This window comes from Alligator sinensis, unplaced genomic scaffold, assembly GCF_000455745.1.
Source record: "Alligator sinensis unplaced genomic scaffold, ASM45574v1 scaffold353_1, whole genome shotgun sequence".
Classification (NCBI taxonomy): Eukaryota; Metazoa; Chordata; order Crocodylia; family Alligatoridae; genus Alligator; species Alligator sinensis.
In genome coordinates this window covers 647,553-660,559 of record NW_005842075.1, presented here as the reverse complement: position 1 = coordinate 660,559, position 13,007 = coordinate 647,553, and the positions used below count along the sequence as shown (strand labels likewise).

Here is a 13,007-nt window from a genome sequence, read left to right as displayed (position 1 = left end):
GGGGGGGGAGAGAAGGCGAGAAACCCTCATAGAGAACATTGTATGTTCTGGGAAAGAACACTTTTTAAAACATCTGATATTGTGTTATCAAGATGAATTATAGAAAACCAAGCATGAAAAATATGTGTCATGGCTCAGGGAGTTCTTATAACAGTAGTTAGGTAGCCCACCCTAAGAAATTCAAAATGATCTGCACGACCTCTGGAAGCAATAGTTGCACAGCCAGAGGCAGCAGTACCTGAAACAGAAGCGTGTGAAACAATAGTGAAACATCTTACCAGGGCAGCTATGTTGGCATAAGGCAGCCTTGGGCAGAACCTGAGCTAGTTCTACATGTGTTTCTTCCCACCCAGAAGCAGCAGAGCTGCTGTTGTCCCCAGGATTATTAGTGTCTTAGTGCCGTGCCATACAGTGCATCATCTCAGTACAATGGTGCCTGATGCTGTGGAAATATTCAGAAGCTGGCTGACCCTCCCTATATCTACTCTTGTGGCCTGCCTGTAGAACTAATATGGCCCACTGTTGGGCTGTGAGCCATTGGCTGAAAACTACTGTCTTAAAATGCCTCAGGTGCTTATAATGATGGAAGTGACAGAAGAGACTGGAGGAAGAAGAAAAACCAAAACAAAAGATTACTGCTTACCCCAAAGAAATTTACTTTTACCCACCTGCCCACTTCCAACATTGCCATAGTTATGTAGTCCCTAAATGATGTGAGAGCATTTTTTAAAATCTACCACCTGGAAAGTCCTGCAAACTACTCATTCATAATTACTGGAGACTTCACAACTAGGGTTGGCCTCCTGCCTTTGCAGAAGGTTGGGGTAGGAAATGTCAGGGATAGAGATGTAAATATGGAGTCCAGTCACAAGTCTGGAGATGGCAATATGAATTTTTAGCTCCCTATCCAACATTGTATATGCATTATAATACATAACAGATACAGGTGCCTGTAAATGTTATTGTGTTCCTCCTGAATTCTCAGAAATGCAAGATTTCATGCTATCAGAAGAATATAAAGAATAATTATGCTCAGTAGTTTACCTGGGTCAGTACTGTGCCTCAGAAAGTGGGAATTTAAATACACCATTTTGTCTTTGCATTTGTCTTGCCATGCATCTTCACTTTTTCTTTCTCTTGCTTACCTTACTCTCTTACGCCAACTCTCTGCTTGTTACTTTGATACTGTATTAATAGCAGTCAGCAATACACACCTCAAAGACCTACATAAACCAAAGAAATCTGCACAAATTTCATATAAATAGTATAAAAACCTTTACTTCCTTTGCTTACTAATTATCCCACATCAACAAATAAGGCATACAGGTCTCTGCAGTATAAGAATCAAAATATGGGAGTTATCATGCCCTGCTTCACGCCTGTGTATAGGAGTTCTTTCATCCAAAACTGGGGAGGGCAGAATGAGACTAGATGCTAGACTACTTGCACACCACAGGACTGACAGACAGCTCTGTAAACAATACCCCTTAAGTATACAGTGCTGTGGTATTATCACCCTTAAGACTGTTTAGCTCCCCTCATTTTGAAGGCTTACAACAACAAATAGTGTAAAGAGGAAGAAGTGAACTGGATCTTTCTATGAGCTTGCTTCCCCCCCCCGCCAAGCAATTCAGTATTGAAGTTACTTCTGCTCATTCGGCCCAAAGCATCTCATCCTCCATTTCAGAGCTTTAAGTCACATAAAGCAGAATTTTATTTTTAAATGGAACTCGAGGTCCAGCCATTTCACTTCAGTTTATCTGGTTTTTGCACCAAAGGAAACTGAGTATAAATGGATTTATAAGGAGTAACAAGTGAAGTTGTTTTAAAGTATACACGCTGCAGCATTCATTGTCTTGGCATACTGAGGGATTCAAGCACCTGCTAGAAGAACACATCAGCTTTGCCCAGATGTCAGATGCTGAAGAAGCTAAAGTCTGAAGCAGGCTCAATTAAGCTGAGAGGCATAGCCACTTTGTTAATACCAGGTACCCAGGCAGACATTTCAATTCGTCTCTAGAACTAACAGATGCATTTGGAAAAGGACTGAACAAAAAAAATTAATCCATGCAAGTTTCCACCTGCACCTACTTCAGGGAACCAGGTCCTTTAAAGTCACAAATGATTCAACGATAATATATAAAGAGCTTCAGTAAAGCATGTAGAATACTAGTGGAAGCAGCATCAATCCCAAATAGCAATACAAGCATTATTTCCATATAGTATACAAGTTGTACATTGCACCTGATGTAGTTATACCAGTGTACTTCCTAATTTGAGTATAAAAGATGGCCTACTCTCAGTTTAGCTATCTAACTTTGAAAAGGAGTATAAACTAAAGTGAAAGTCCCACTTATTCAGGAAAAAAACTGTTCACACAGAAACCTACAATTGATAAATGGAGGACTTGGTTTGGTTTGGTTGATTTGTCCTTGATGAAAATAAACTACAGTATTCTAAGAGAAAGGGAAATTTTCCTTTGCTGATTAATCTTTTTATATAAAAAGTGGTGAGTTACTAAGATTTGACACCGATGCTGAGATGATTAAAACTTGTTGAGATGATGATTACATATTTATGGTAAACCAAAGCATAAGCTAACTCAAACAGACTACATCTTCAGGACCAAATTTTGGATTTAGATAGCATTTTTTTTCCCTAAACGTACATATGAATAAATATTATACCTAGGAAAACTACCCTGGAAATTCACTTGTCTTTTTAACAACTATGGCTCATTAGGTTTGTGGCATAAATTCAATTACTGAAGTGTGAAATAGGGAGATTTTAACTAAAACTTTCCTAACTGAAAAGTTAATTCAGACTTAAACTTCAGAGTTATTGACTCAGGCCTCTAATATGAATAGATTATGCAGTGCTTGGAGGTCTCTGGTAAGCAACATTGTTTGATTTCTACCTTATGGTTCTATCTTAGTCACTAGCTGCTTCAAATTTAGAAAGTGGAGAGAGTTTCTTTTACTTGTTTCCTTAACTGCATCAGATCATGTCAGTGTGTGCTACATTTGGATGTAATCTGAAATTTTATTGATTTTTACTGCAAAGCGTGCATAAACACTTTTTATTAACTTGCTTTACCACTGATCACACTAGCAATTCTTGATTCTTGCAAAGTTCTAACCACATAGTACTGGCAGCCTGTTGATATCCATTATTTTTATGACAGCATGAGGATCAAGTTGAGCAAAGGAAAATTTACGTGGAACATCAGGAAACATTTAGGCACAGTGTGGTCTATTAGACCATGAAATAATCTCACAAGGGAACATTTAGAAGCCTCAGTAAAAGTAATTTAGGACTACACGGACAAAATAGTGGAGAATAATTATGTACTGGCATCAGGAAAGGTCTTTTCCCTCTTCAGTTTTTTGTTTCCATAAGCAAGAAAACATCTCTGAAGATCACTTTTAAGTTTCTAGCTTTACACACACACATACACTCAGCAATTATGGTATCTTAACAGCTTATTTTGCTTACATGAATACAAACACTAAAGCAAAGGAAATCACAAGTTAAAACAATATCATCATTATGATGTTATCATCATCATGATACTCAACCAAACCACACTAGTATTATTTCTAACTTGTTCAGTTCCAATTAGGTTATATTATGACCCTCTACACTAAATATCACATGCAAAATGCTCTCTCATCAAACTTCTTGCAATATATTGTTTAATAATAGTTATTTTAAAATTATAGGGCAGGATTCTTCTCTCACTTATACACACCTAAGCAAGGACTATTACCACTTAAAGTTATATCACTTAAAATGTATTGGGGCTCATAATACACACACACACACTCTCTCTCAGGGTAGAAGCCAGGTGGTGCTAGAGCAGCCCTCCCCTCCCTGCCGCAGTGTTGACCTGGGGGGAGCGGGGGTGTGGCCAGGCCCCAGAAGGATGTTCTTATTAGGGAGAGGTTCCCCACCACCTTGTTTCTCCTGACCATGAGGAAGCCAGCAGAGAGTTGATAACACCAGCAGAGAGTTGATAGAATTTAGCACCCCACCAAGAAAACAAAAGCCTCAGTCATTAGTTCAAGTTCTTCTTAAACAACTTTGTCCAAGAAAAGAATGGAGGGACATTACTAGCTGACCTGCTGATTAGCTCAAAAAGCCTTAAGTGAACATTGTCCTGTCTGCCTTACACAGACACCTCTCAGCATTAGCTAACATACCATCTGCCAAAGCTGCAGCTAGGGAGCAGAGGGGCAGGGGCGGCCCTGCTCTGAATCAGAGAGCCCCGCCCAGGCCTGCAAAGCATGCCAGGATGCTGGGGGACTCTGGTTTAAGTTAAACCAGGAAGGGGGTCTGGGACAGACATTACATAAACCCGTTTAACCCAAATCAGTTAAGTCTGATACTACATTCAACCAGGTTTCTCTCAAACCGATTTCAGCCATTTTCAAAGTGGTTTATGTGCACTGAACATCTGTTCTGTTACAGATTTAAACCAGTTTCTGATCACTTAAACCGGTTTATGTGTAATGTCTGTCCCTAACCCAAAGGTCTGGAAAACAGGCCATATAAGGAGAGAGTGAAAGACATGGGACTGTTCAGCCTAGAAAAGAGAAGGCTTAGGGGGGACTTGGTGGCAGCCTATAAGTATATAAATAGCATACATCAGGGGCTGGGAGAGCATCTGTTCACCAAGGCATCCCAGGGGAAGACAAGGAATAATGAACATAAACTGCTAGAAAGTTGCTTCAAATTGGATATAAGGAAAAACTTCTTTATGGTTCGAGTGTCCACAGTCTGGAACAGACTCCCCCAAGATTTGGTACAGTCACCTACCCTGAAAATCTTCAAAGGACAACTGGATGCACGCCCATCTTGCTGGGGTCATCTGATCCCAGCGGTCTTCCCTGCCCAAGAGCAGGAGGGCTGGACCTGATGATCTTGTGAGGTCCCTTCCAGCCCTTACCTTCTATAAACCTATTAATCTCTCTCTCTCCATGCACACACACACACACACACACACACACACACACACACACACACACACACACACACACACACACACACACACACACACACAAGTAATATAAAGTGTGGATAAAGTAACAAATGTACAGATCAGAATTAAGTCAGTTGCCATTAAAGTTTTAGTTCTTAATATATGCATTGAGGGAGACACAGGGTTTCTTTTTTGTTTGTTTTATTTTGGTTCGGTTTGCTTTTGTATTCCAGAAGCACAGAGTCCCCAGTGAAGGACTGTATACAAGGAACTCCACGTGAGGTGGTGTTAACTTGCTGGTATAATTGAGTATCAAGCTGGTAATGCATTAATGCTTATAAGCTGGCATTTAGTGTGAATCATTTTGTTTTTTCTCGTTTCTTCAGTATATGCATTGCTGTAAAAAACAAAAAAAAACAAAACAAAAACAAACACTTGAGCCACCTTGACTCCAAGTTAAAGAATTCTTCTGTGTATGAGAGATTTCTAGAGTTTTTCTTTTTCTTTACATTCTGGGTGCAATGCTATAAGTAAACTACCAGGTTCCTCCATCTGGTATTCGGATCTCTTCACGTAAAGCTGCAGCAGCCTGCCACTCTAGAACTGGGCCAGCAATTTACAGCCTGTAGGCCAAATCCAGAACTTTTGGATCTGGCCCACAGACGCGGGGCTTTGGCAATAGTGGGGGTTGCCTTCTTCAGGCATTCCCTCCTTGCCGCCACAAGAAGTTGTGCGGGCTGCAGATGCTTTCCCTGTGTAGCTAGGGAGACGAGTGGTGGTCATAGCACCCATCAGTTGGCTTGCCTCCAACCTGGTTGGGGGTCATTCCAGCTCACAGCCAGAAAAGGTTGCTTATCCCTGTTCCACAGTCCTATTCCCCAATCAGTTCTGTTCTTTAAAAAGGCCTACGGAGTCATCATCCCCATCTCTGTCCTGATGCTAATATACTATTCAACGGTCTTGGTGTCAAAGGCATCACATTTCATACATATATGTACATGCAAAAATAATGCAAATTGAAGTGCTCAAGGTTTACAAAATGAAACTCAAGAGAGTAACAGTGGGGAGGGAGCAGCAGCAAGCAGGGCACCAGAATGGAGAGCTAGAGGTACAAGAGTCTATAATTGGACCTGAAATAAATCAGTGTAATCAACAAGAAACAGATTTATCTTAGATATTCCTGTAGGCATCTAAAAACAAACTTCTAATTTCTTCAGTTGTGCAAAGGTCTGTAAAACTAACAAGCACAAACAGCATTCTCAAGAAATATTAAATTCATGAGGAAAAAGTCAAAGACATATAATAATGGTATTTAATGCACACACCAGTCATAGTCCCAGGTTCAAACCGCAGTCTGGATACCAGATTGTTTCAGATGGTTGCATACAAGTGAACTGAGGCTCATTTAATACAGACAACGACAGCACATAGAAAAAGTGTTAAAATAATATTGTCGGTGTTTTGTGAAGTCAAGCACTTAATAACAAGGAAATGTCAAATTATGACTGGAATGTATAACTTTCCAAACAGTATCTGAACATGGAATTAAAAATAATTTTTCCACCAGACCTGTGCCCAATTCAAGGCACAGGATTGATATTTGCACATAATGAGAAGGTGACCAATATCTGCTGGGTGTGAGACACTGTGCCTTATTACACATTCTTTAATTCCTGCTCTGAAGAAAGAATTATTAATTTCTGTGCGCCACTGATGTCCCCACTTGCCACCGCCACCTACTCTGCAAGCACCTACTCTGGACTCTTTCAAAAACAGGTGGATATATTTCTTGCTGGGGTCACCTGATCCCAGCTGACTTCCTGCCTATGGTGGGGAGGCTAGACTCAAATCTCATGAGGTCCCTTCCAGCCCCTAATGTCTATGAAATCTATGCCATGTTCCACACACAGAGGACGCTTGTGCCCATAATGGCACCTGTATCACGGGCTGACCCTTGCTCTAGAACTTCTTAAAGAAAAAAGGGGGGGGGGCGGTGTTTAAATATGGATAAGGCAACGTTTTCTAGCCAGGTTCTCATAAATAACTCATCTTGGTTACGATTTAAAAAAAAAAAAAAAATTCTACCTGATGTAGTGTGGAAACTTTCTATCCAAACATTTATAACTTCCTACTGAAATTCCTGCAAAGTCAATCCAGGCCACGCAAATTCAGAATTAAAGAGGAAATACAGCAGAGCAGGGACAACACTGACATAAAGAATTCTCCTGCAACACTGTCACAGTTTCCATTTTAGAAGCACAGAAAAGAAGGGCAAGAAGGGACCTCAGGAGGTCATATAATCCAACTACTGCTTCAGGAAAGATCATCCCTTTCTAAACTATCTCAAACAAGTGTTTGTCTAAACTGTTCTTAAAAACAATTTTTCTAGGTTGCCTGTTCCAAACCTTAACCACAGTGAAATATTTGTTACTGATAGCCGACCTTTACATCAAACACAGCTTTCCCTTTACATCTAACACAGTTGCCCCTAGTCCTGTCCTGTCTGGCCACAGAAAACAGTCTATCCCCATCTTCTTTATAACCACCCTTCAAATAACTGGACACAGCTATCAAATTCTACTCCCATCCCAACCTTCCCCCTGCCCCCCTCCGTCAGCATCTTCTCTTCTTCAAATTAAATCATTTAAATTTTCTAAACACTCCTGGTTCTTTCAGCTTTTTGTCATGAATCATGTTTCTCAGACCTCCAAAATTATTTCTCTCACTCTTTGCTGGACGCTTTCTGTTCTCTCCATATCGTTATTGAAGTGCAGTGCCCCAAAAGTGGACATAAGATACCAAGTAAGGCCTTTGTTTTCTTGAAAAGTCAAACTGTGCTACCGTCAAGAGATATTAAATAATATTAACCTTCCCCTGGTCACCAGGATGTATTTAATCTCAGAGAAATATTGACTTCAATAAAACTGCAGGTAAAATGTCACTGGGTCATATAGAATACCAACTCCAGTACTAAGAAGCAGATTCTAATTATATAAAATTGTACTATTTTTCCATGACAAATAAAACACACACACCTCAATGCTTGTCTCAGTTTTATCAGAGAAATATTTTGCACCCATTTTTGCAGAATTTATTTTAAATAAATTAAAAATTCTCGAATCTGAAAGACTAAATTATACATAATACCATATACATCAGTACACTGAAAAACAACATGCAAAATGACAGTCACATTAGAGGTTCCAGACAAATGCAAGTCAAGAACTAACTAATATCTTAAATAAAAAATAATGTTGTTGCATTGTATATTTATTGAACATTTTATTATGCAAATAAACAATCATTTTAAAACCAAAAGTCTCCTGTATATTAACAATATATCATTTGGTTTCATATACAAATTGACCCAATGGAAACTATTCTGTGTCATATTTTTGAGGGTATATAATTTTACCCTCAAAATTTAAAGGAAAAAGCTATGTAAAGAATTAGAGGATACATTTTTTTCCTTGGCATTCTCTCTCTCGCACAAATCTTAAATGCATAATGGCTTTCAAGACTATTTATATTAATTCAGGATTTTCCTGCTTTCAGAGATGTGGTTTGTTTCTCCTCTTTTCCTTGATTATCATCATCTCCAGAAGTAAGTTCAGAGGTGTTACTCAAAATAGTGAGTCCATCATTCTCAATTACTCACCTGTTAAAAGATTTTTTTGGAGTCTGCCCTCAGTTTTTTGTTGTTTTTTTATTTTATTTTTAAGACTTCTTTCTGGCTCTCCTCAAGTTTAAGTTGCTTCTTTTCTCTTTCTACACATTTCTGACAATCTCTTCTCTTTAAGGCAAGGAGCTCCTTCTTTGTTTCTTGGTTTCCAGTAGTCAGCATACTTCCACTATACTTTCTTCATCAAGTAACCTATTCTTCTAGCATTTCTGAAAAAAGGGATGTGTGCTGTGCAGTTCATTTCCACATAGAGTGGACATCACTCAAGCTGTTCCCATCTTTCAGAGTTCTGTCGTCTTTTAGGGATTAGTTTTGCTGCTCCTCTTTTTAGCTGAGAGTGTGGATTTCTTTATGGTACATACACAGGATGGAATGGTCTTCCTTCTAGCCACCCTCTCTGCCCATCTCAAACACGGTGGAGAATAAGATAGTATCTCCCTATAAAACTTTTCCTATAGAACTTACCATATTTCTTCAATTTTAAGATGAGTCCCCCACTCTCCCCCACCCTATTTAATATAGAAGGAAAGCCCAGTTGGAGAGTGGGGGCAGGCAGCTGCTATAGCTTGGGCTTCAGCCCCTACCCAGGTTTGAGGCCATAGCCACAGCTGTTACCTGCCCCTCTCCTCTCCTCCCCACACTGCCTGTGCACCCTGCCATCTACCCACTTCAGACTTGCCTCCTCATCTTCCTCTCCCACACAGCCTCTACTTCCTCACCTGTCCCTCTCCCTCCCCCACTTACCCTTGCTCTGCACCAGCAGGCTCCATGCACACTGAAGCCTGGGGCACTAAGCATGGCCTCAGTCTGGCCCTGTTGCAGTGGCACACAGCCCACAAGGCTGCTATGGAGACTGGGCTAGAATGGGGACAGAGCCTGCTGGTATACAGCAGAGCTGGGAGCAGGGGCTGGGAATAGGCAAAGGTAGAGGTGGCAGGGGGCAGGCATAAGCAGGTGGATAAGTTGCTTGACCTTCCTACACCACCTGCCTCCCTACTGCCTTCCCCCCTCCAGCAATAGGAGGGAAGTATTAAAGAATCTCCAAAAATTAATTTTAAATTTTCCATGTATATAGTCTAATTATTGCAGGGTCATCTTAAATTCAGAGTCATCTTAGATTCAAGTAAATATGGTTTCTTCCTTTATTGAACCTTGTCTTTAAACTCTTTTTTTAGAGCAAGGTATACTAGAATGTTCTCAGGGGGACATCCTTCACTCAATCATCCAAAGAGTTCACCAGACAGACTCACTCACCAGATTATTCTCATGGGAGTTCTTTTTTCCCCAGAAGAGTAAAAAAAATATAGTGAGCCAGCTACTAAGTCAGACTAGGTCCATGCATGGATGTCATTACAGGGTAGCTAATTTCAGTTAGGATACACTTCTTTGTGGCTGAAATGTCTTGCTCCAAATTATTGGTTTTAGCAGTAGCTTCCTTGAAAATGATGAAACTATTGAGGCACTTGCTGAGTTTATATACCATTCTGTATATTCTATCAATGATTGTCAGTAATACATTTCTGTGAACGACACTTAGCTACTTTCAACTCCTGTTCAGCTTTACTGAAAACAGGAATGATCAAGGGACTATGCCTTCCTGTCTTCTTCAAAATATGTTTGTGCGAGTCTCTCCAGGGGGGCTTGCTTGAGACCACCGTAGCCTTTTCTGGTTTCTAAGAATGCACCCTGAAGCCAGCTCAGGCATGACTTGTAGAGCAAGGGAGGAACTCAGGCTCCTTCCCACTCTGAGACCCTGGCCTCCCCAATTGTCTTTGGCCCTGAATAAACAATTCAGCTTCCAGTTCAGCTTCTAAGAGAGTGACTACCTATTATTGTACAGAAGTGAAACCCAGTTACAAGCAGCAAAACAGCTCCTCTTCAATAAAGGCATTTATTGGGGAAACGGCCATAGAGCAAGAAAACCTTGTCACTCCAAAGGAATAAGCCATCCCCTGTCTTCAGTCCAGCCTACACAGCTTGGAGCACCCCAAAGTAAACTCATCTCTCATCTCTCCAGTCTGCCCCAGCTCATAAGCCTCAAATCTGCCCTGCTGATCTCCATCCTTTAGACTCTAGCCAGGAGCTGACAGCCTGCTCTGCCCATTGCCCTGTTGATCTTCTCCAAATGTTTTGTGATGTCACCAGCAATCCCACTTTTGCTGACATATCAACAAAGCTATTCAAAATCTCTGTTGATGCTGGCAGTCCATCTCTCCTCTCACACATCGACAGTCCCTGGACCTAGCAAGCACTCTAATTCTTTTTTCCCCTCATGTACAAGTTTCTGAGGTAAACTGAGGCACGTACAACAATATGAACACTTTAAAAACATAAATATAACAAAAAACATACTTCATCACAGCTTAGAATTCATAGTAGAAACTGGATGCATGTACTAGGATATATACCCCAATAATTAACCAATGCCACAGAGCTGTTACTTGCCAAAGACGTATTAACACCAACCATTAAATTAAAATATCTGCTAAAAGCAAAAAGAGGCCATATTAAAGGAAACAAATGCATTGCCACACAGAAAGCAGTCAGAAGTTAGAAAATTTCAGAACTAAGTTCATGGCAAAAATGGAAACACTGGACAAAATGGAAAAAAAGTGTTTAATCTCTCAACAATGCATTTGCTCTCATTGTGCTACTTACTCCTTTTGGCTTCTTTATTTTCTTAATTATAAGAACATTTCCTTTCACTATTTCAGAGCAAGCCTAAAACTAAGTTTGAATCATATGACTGAGGTAAAGGCCACCTACAAAATTCTGGAATGAGTATGTGGTAGAACAAGCCAGAGACTTTTGTGAGGTTAAGGCTGTTCTTTCAGTCTTATATTCCAAACAAAAGAACCCTTCTGTTTAAGAAACAAAAGGTCTCAGCCAAAGTCGCTTCCTTTTCTAGTGTCAGCACCCTTCAGGAAGAGGCCTATAGTACTTGAAGATTTGGAGAGACAAAGAGTGAAGTACTGCGGGTGCTTAGTACATTACAGTATTTCCATTCAGCCTTAGAGAAGTATTGTATGTGTGGAGTCTCATAAATGTAACATAAGTATAATTATCATATATGTGCTTGTATGCACCAATTAAAATAAAAAACAGCACTTACCTGTAACTGGAGCATCTATATCCAGCAAGTTTTTTTCTTGACGGAGAATTGAAGCACCCTCTGTTATTATTCTCAAAGCAACACTCTCTTCCAGCCTCCCTTCCTTCATAAGATGTGCCTTTAAAATATCCACACGGGGTTTTCCATCATTATCAAACACTTCCTTAGCTGTGAGCCGATGGCTTGGAGGAAAAGGGACAGCTGGGAAGAAAAGAAAAATATTTGGTCACTTCTCTAGGAAAAGCTATTAGAAGTGACAGTTTCAGAAGTCAACTCTATTAGCCATAACCCCTGCCTTAGACCATTTTTTTTTTTTATGTAAGCAGTATCAAGTAATATGAACCTTCTATTGTTTCTTCTATGGCTTCTGGCTATATCATGGATAGCAAATTAAAGACAGATGTTCAAAAGCCATGTATGCACAAGACCTATTATTCACACATTTAAAAAAAAAGTTAGTTTTCCTTGCCACTTTTAACATTTTTAAAAATTAGTACTTAATTTGGGAATGTTAAGAATAGCATGGAAGTGAAGGAAGGAAAAAGGATTGACACTGCAGCTGCCTAGCACAAAAACATAATTCTCCTTTATACTGAAGGAGCTTAATGCACACTACAATACACCTCAGGTTATTTAATACCCATGTGCCTACAAAGCTAGCTCTAAATAAAAATGCAAAACTTTATAGGTATCCCCTTTTCTTTAATTACTAGTGGAGTACCTGGGGAAAAAATTCTTCTACCTTTTATATTAATATTTGAACATAGTTATTTACATAAGAAGCATGCACTATCCTATAAACATAGGATGCCTCAGTCAAACATAGCAGTGCAAGTCACAGGAAAGCTCTTTTGGTGAGGGGAAGGGAAGGATGTTATTAGGTAGAAGGTAAAAAAAATTATCCTGGCAACCTGTAGGGCAGTCATCTCTGTGTTATCATTACAGAGAGTTCCAAGTTTACAGCTCAACTCAGTATACTCTCTCTCACATACTGTCCTACAGCCTGTTAGAGCTGTAAGCTTCCAGGGTGATTCTGCCTGCTTCCAGGATGAGGTCACAGCATTATCCCAGCTTAACCCCCTTTCCACAGGAGCTAAATTAGAGCAGCATTAGAGCCTGCCTTGCCAGGTGTAAGGTAATTATACTGATCCTGGACACAGCTGTGGGCAGGTCAGATTATAAAGAAGCTGAGACTGAAGAATGAATGGAAGCTTAAGGGCTGATTCAAGCTG

General features: G+C 40.0%; 1 protein-coding gene across 6 annotated transcripts in view; it reads right to left on the bottom strand.

The window, feature by feature from the left end:
• The window catches only part of PPP3CA (protein phosphatase 3 catalytic subunit alpha), a 344,753-nt gene that overhangs the window by 217,570 nt on the left and 114,176 nt on the right, over positions 1–13,007 (bottom strand). For all 6 annotated transcript variants that reach the window (XM_025204265.1, XM_025204266.1, XM_025204268.1 and 3 more), the window contains exon 2: positions 11,776–11,976. In XM_025204265.1, coding sequence (XP_025060050.1) covers positions 11,776–11,976 — 201 coding nt within the window. The remainder of the gene's footprint in view (positions 1–11,775; positions 11,977–13,007) is intronic.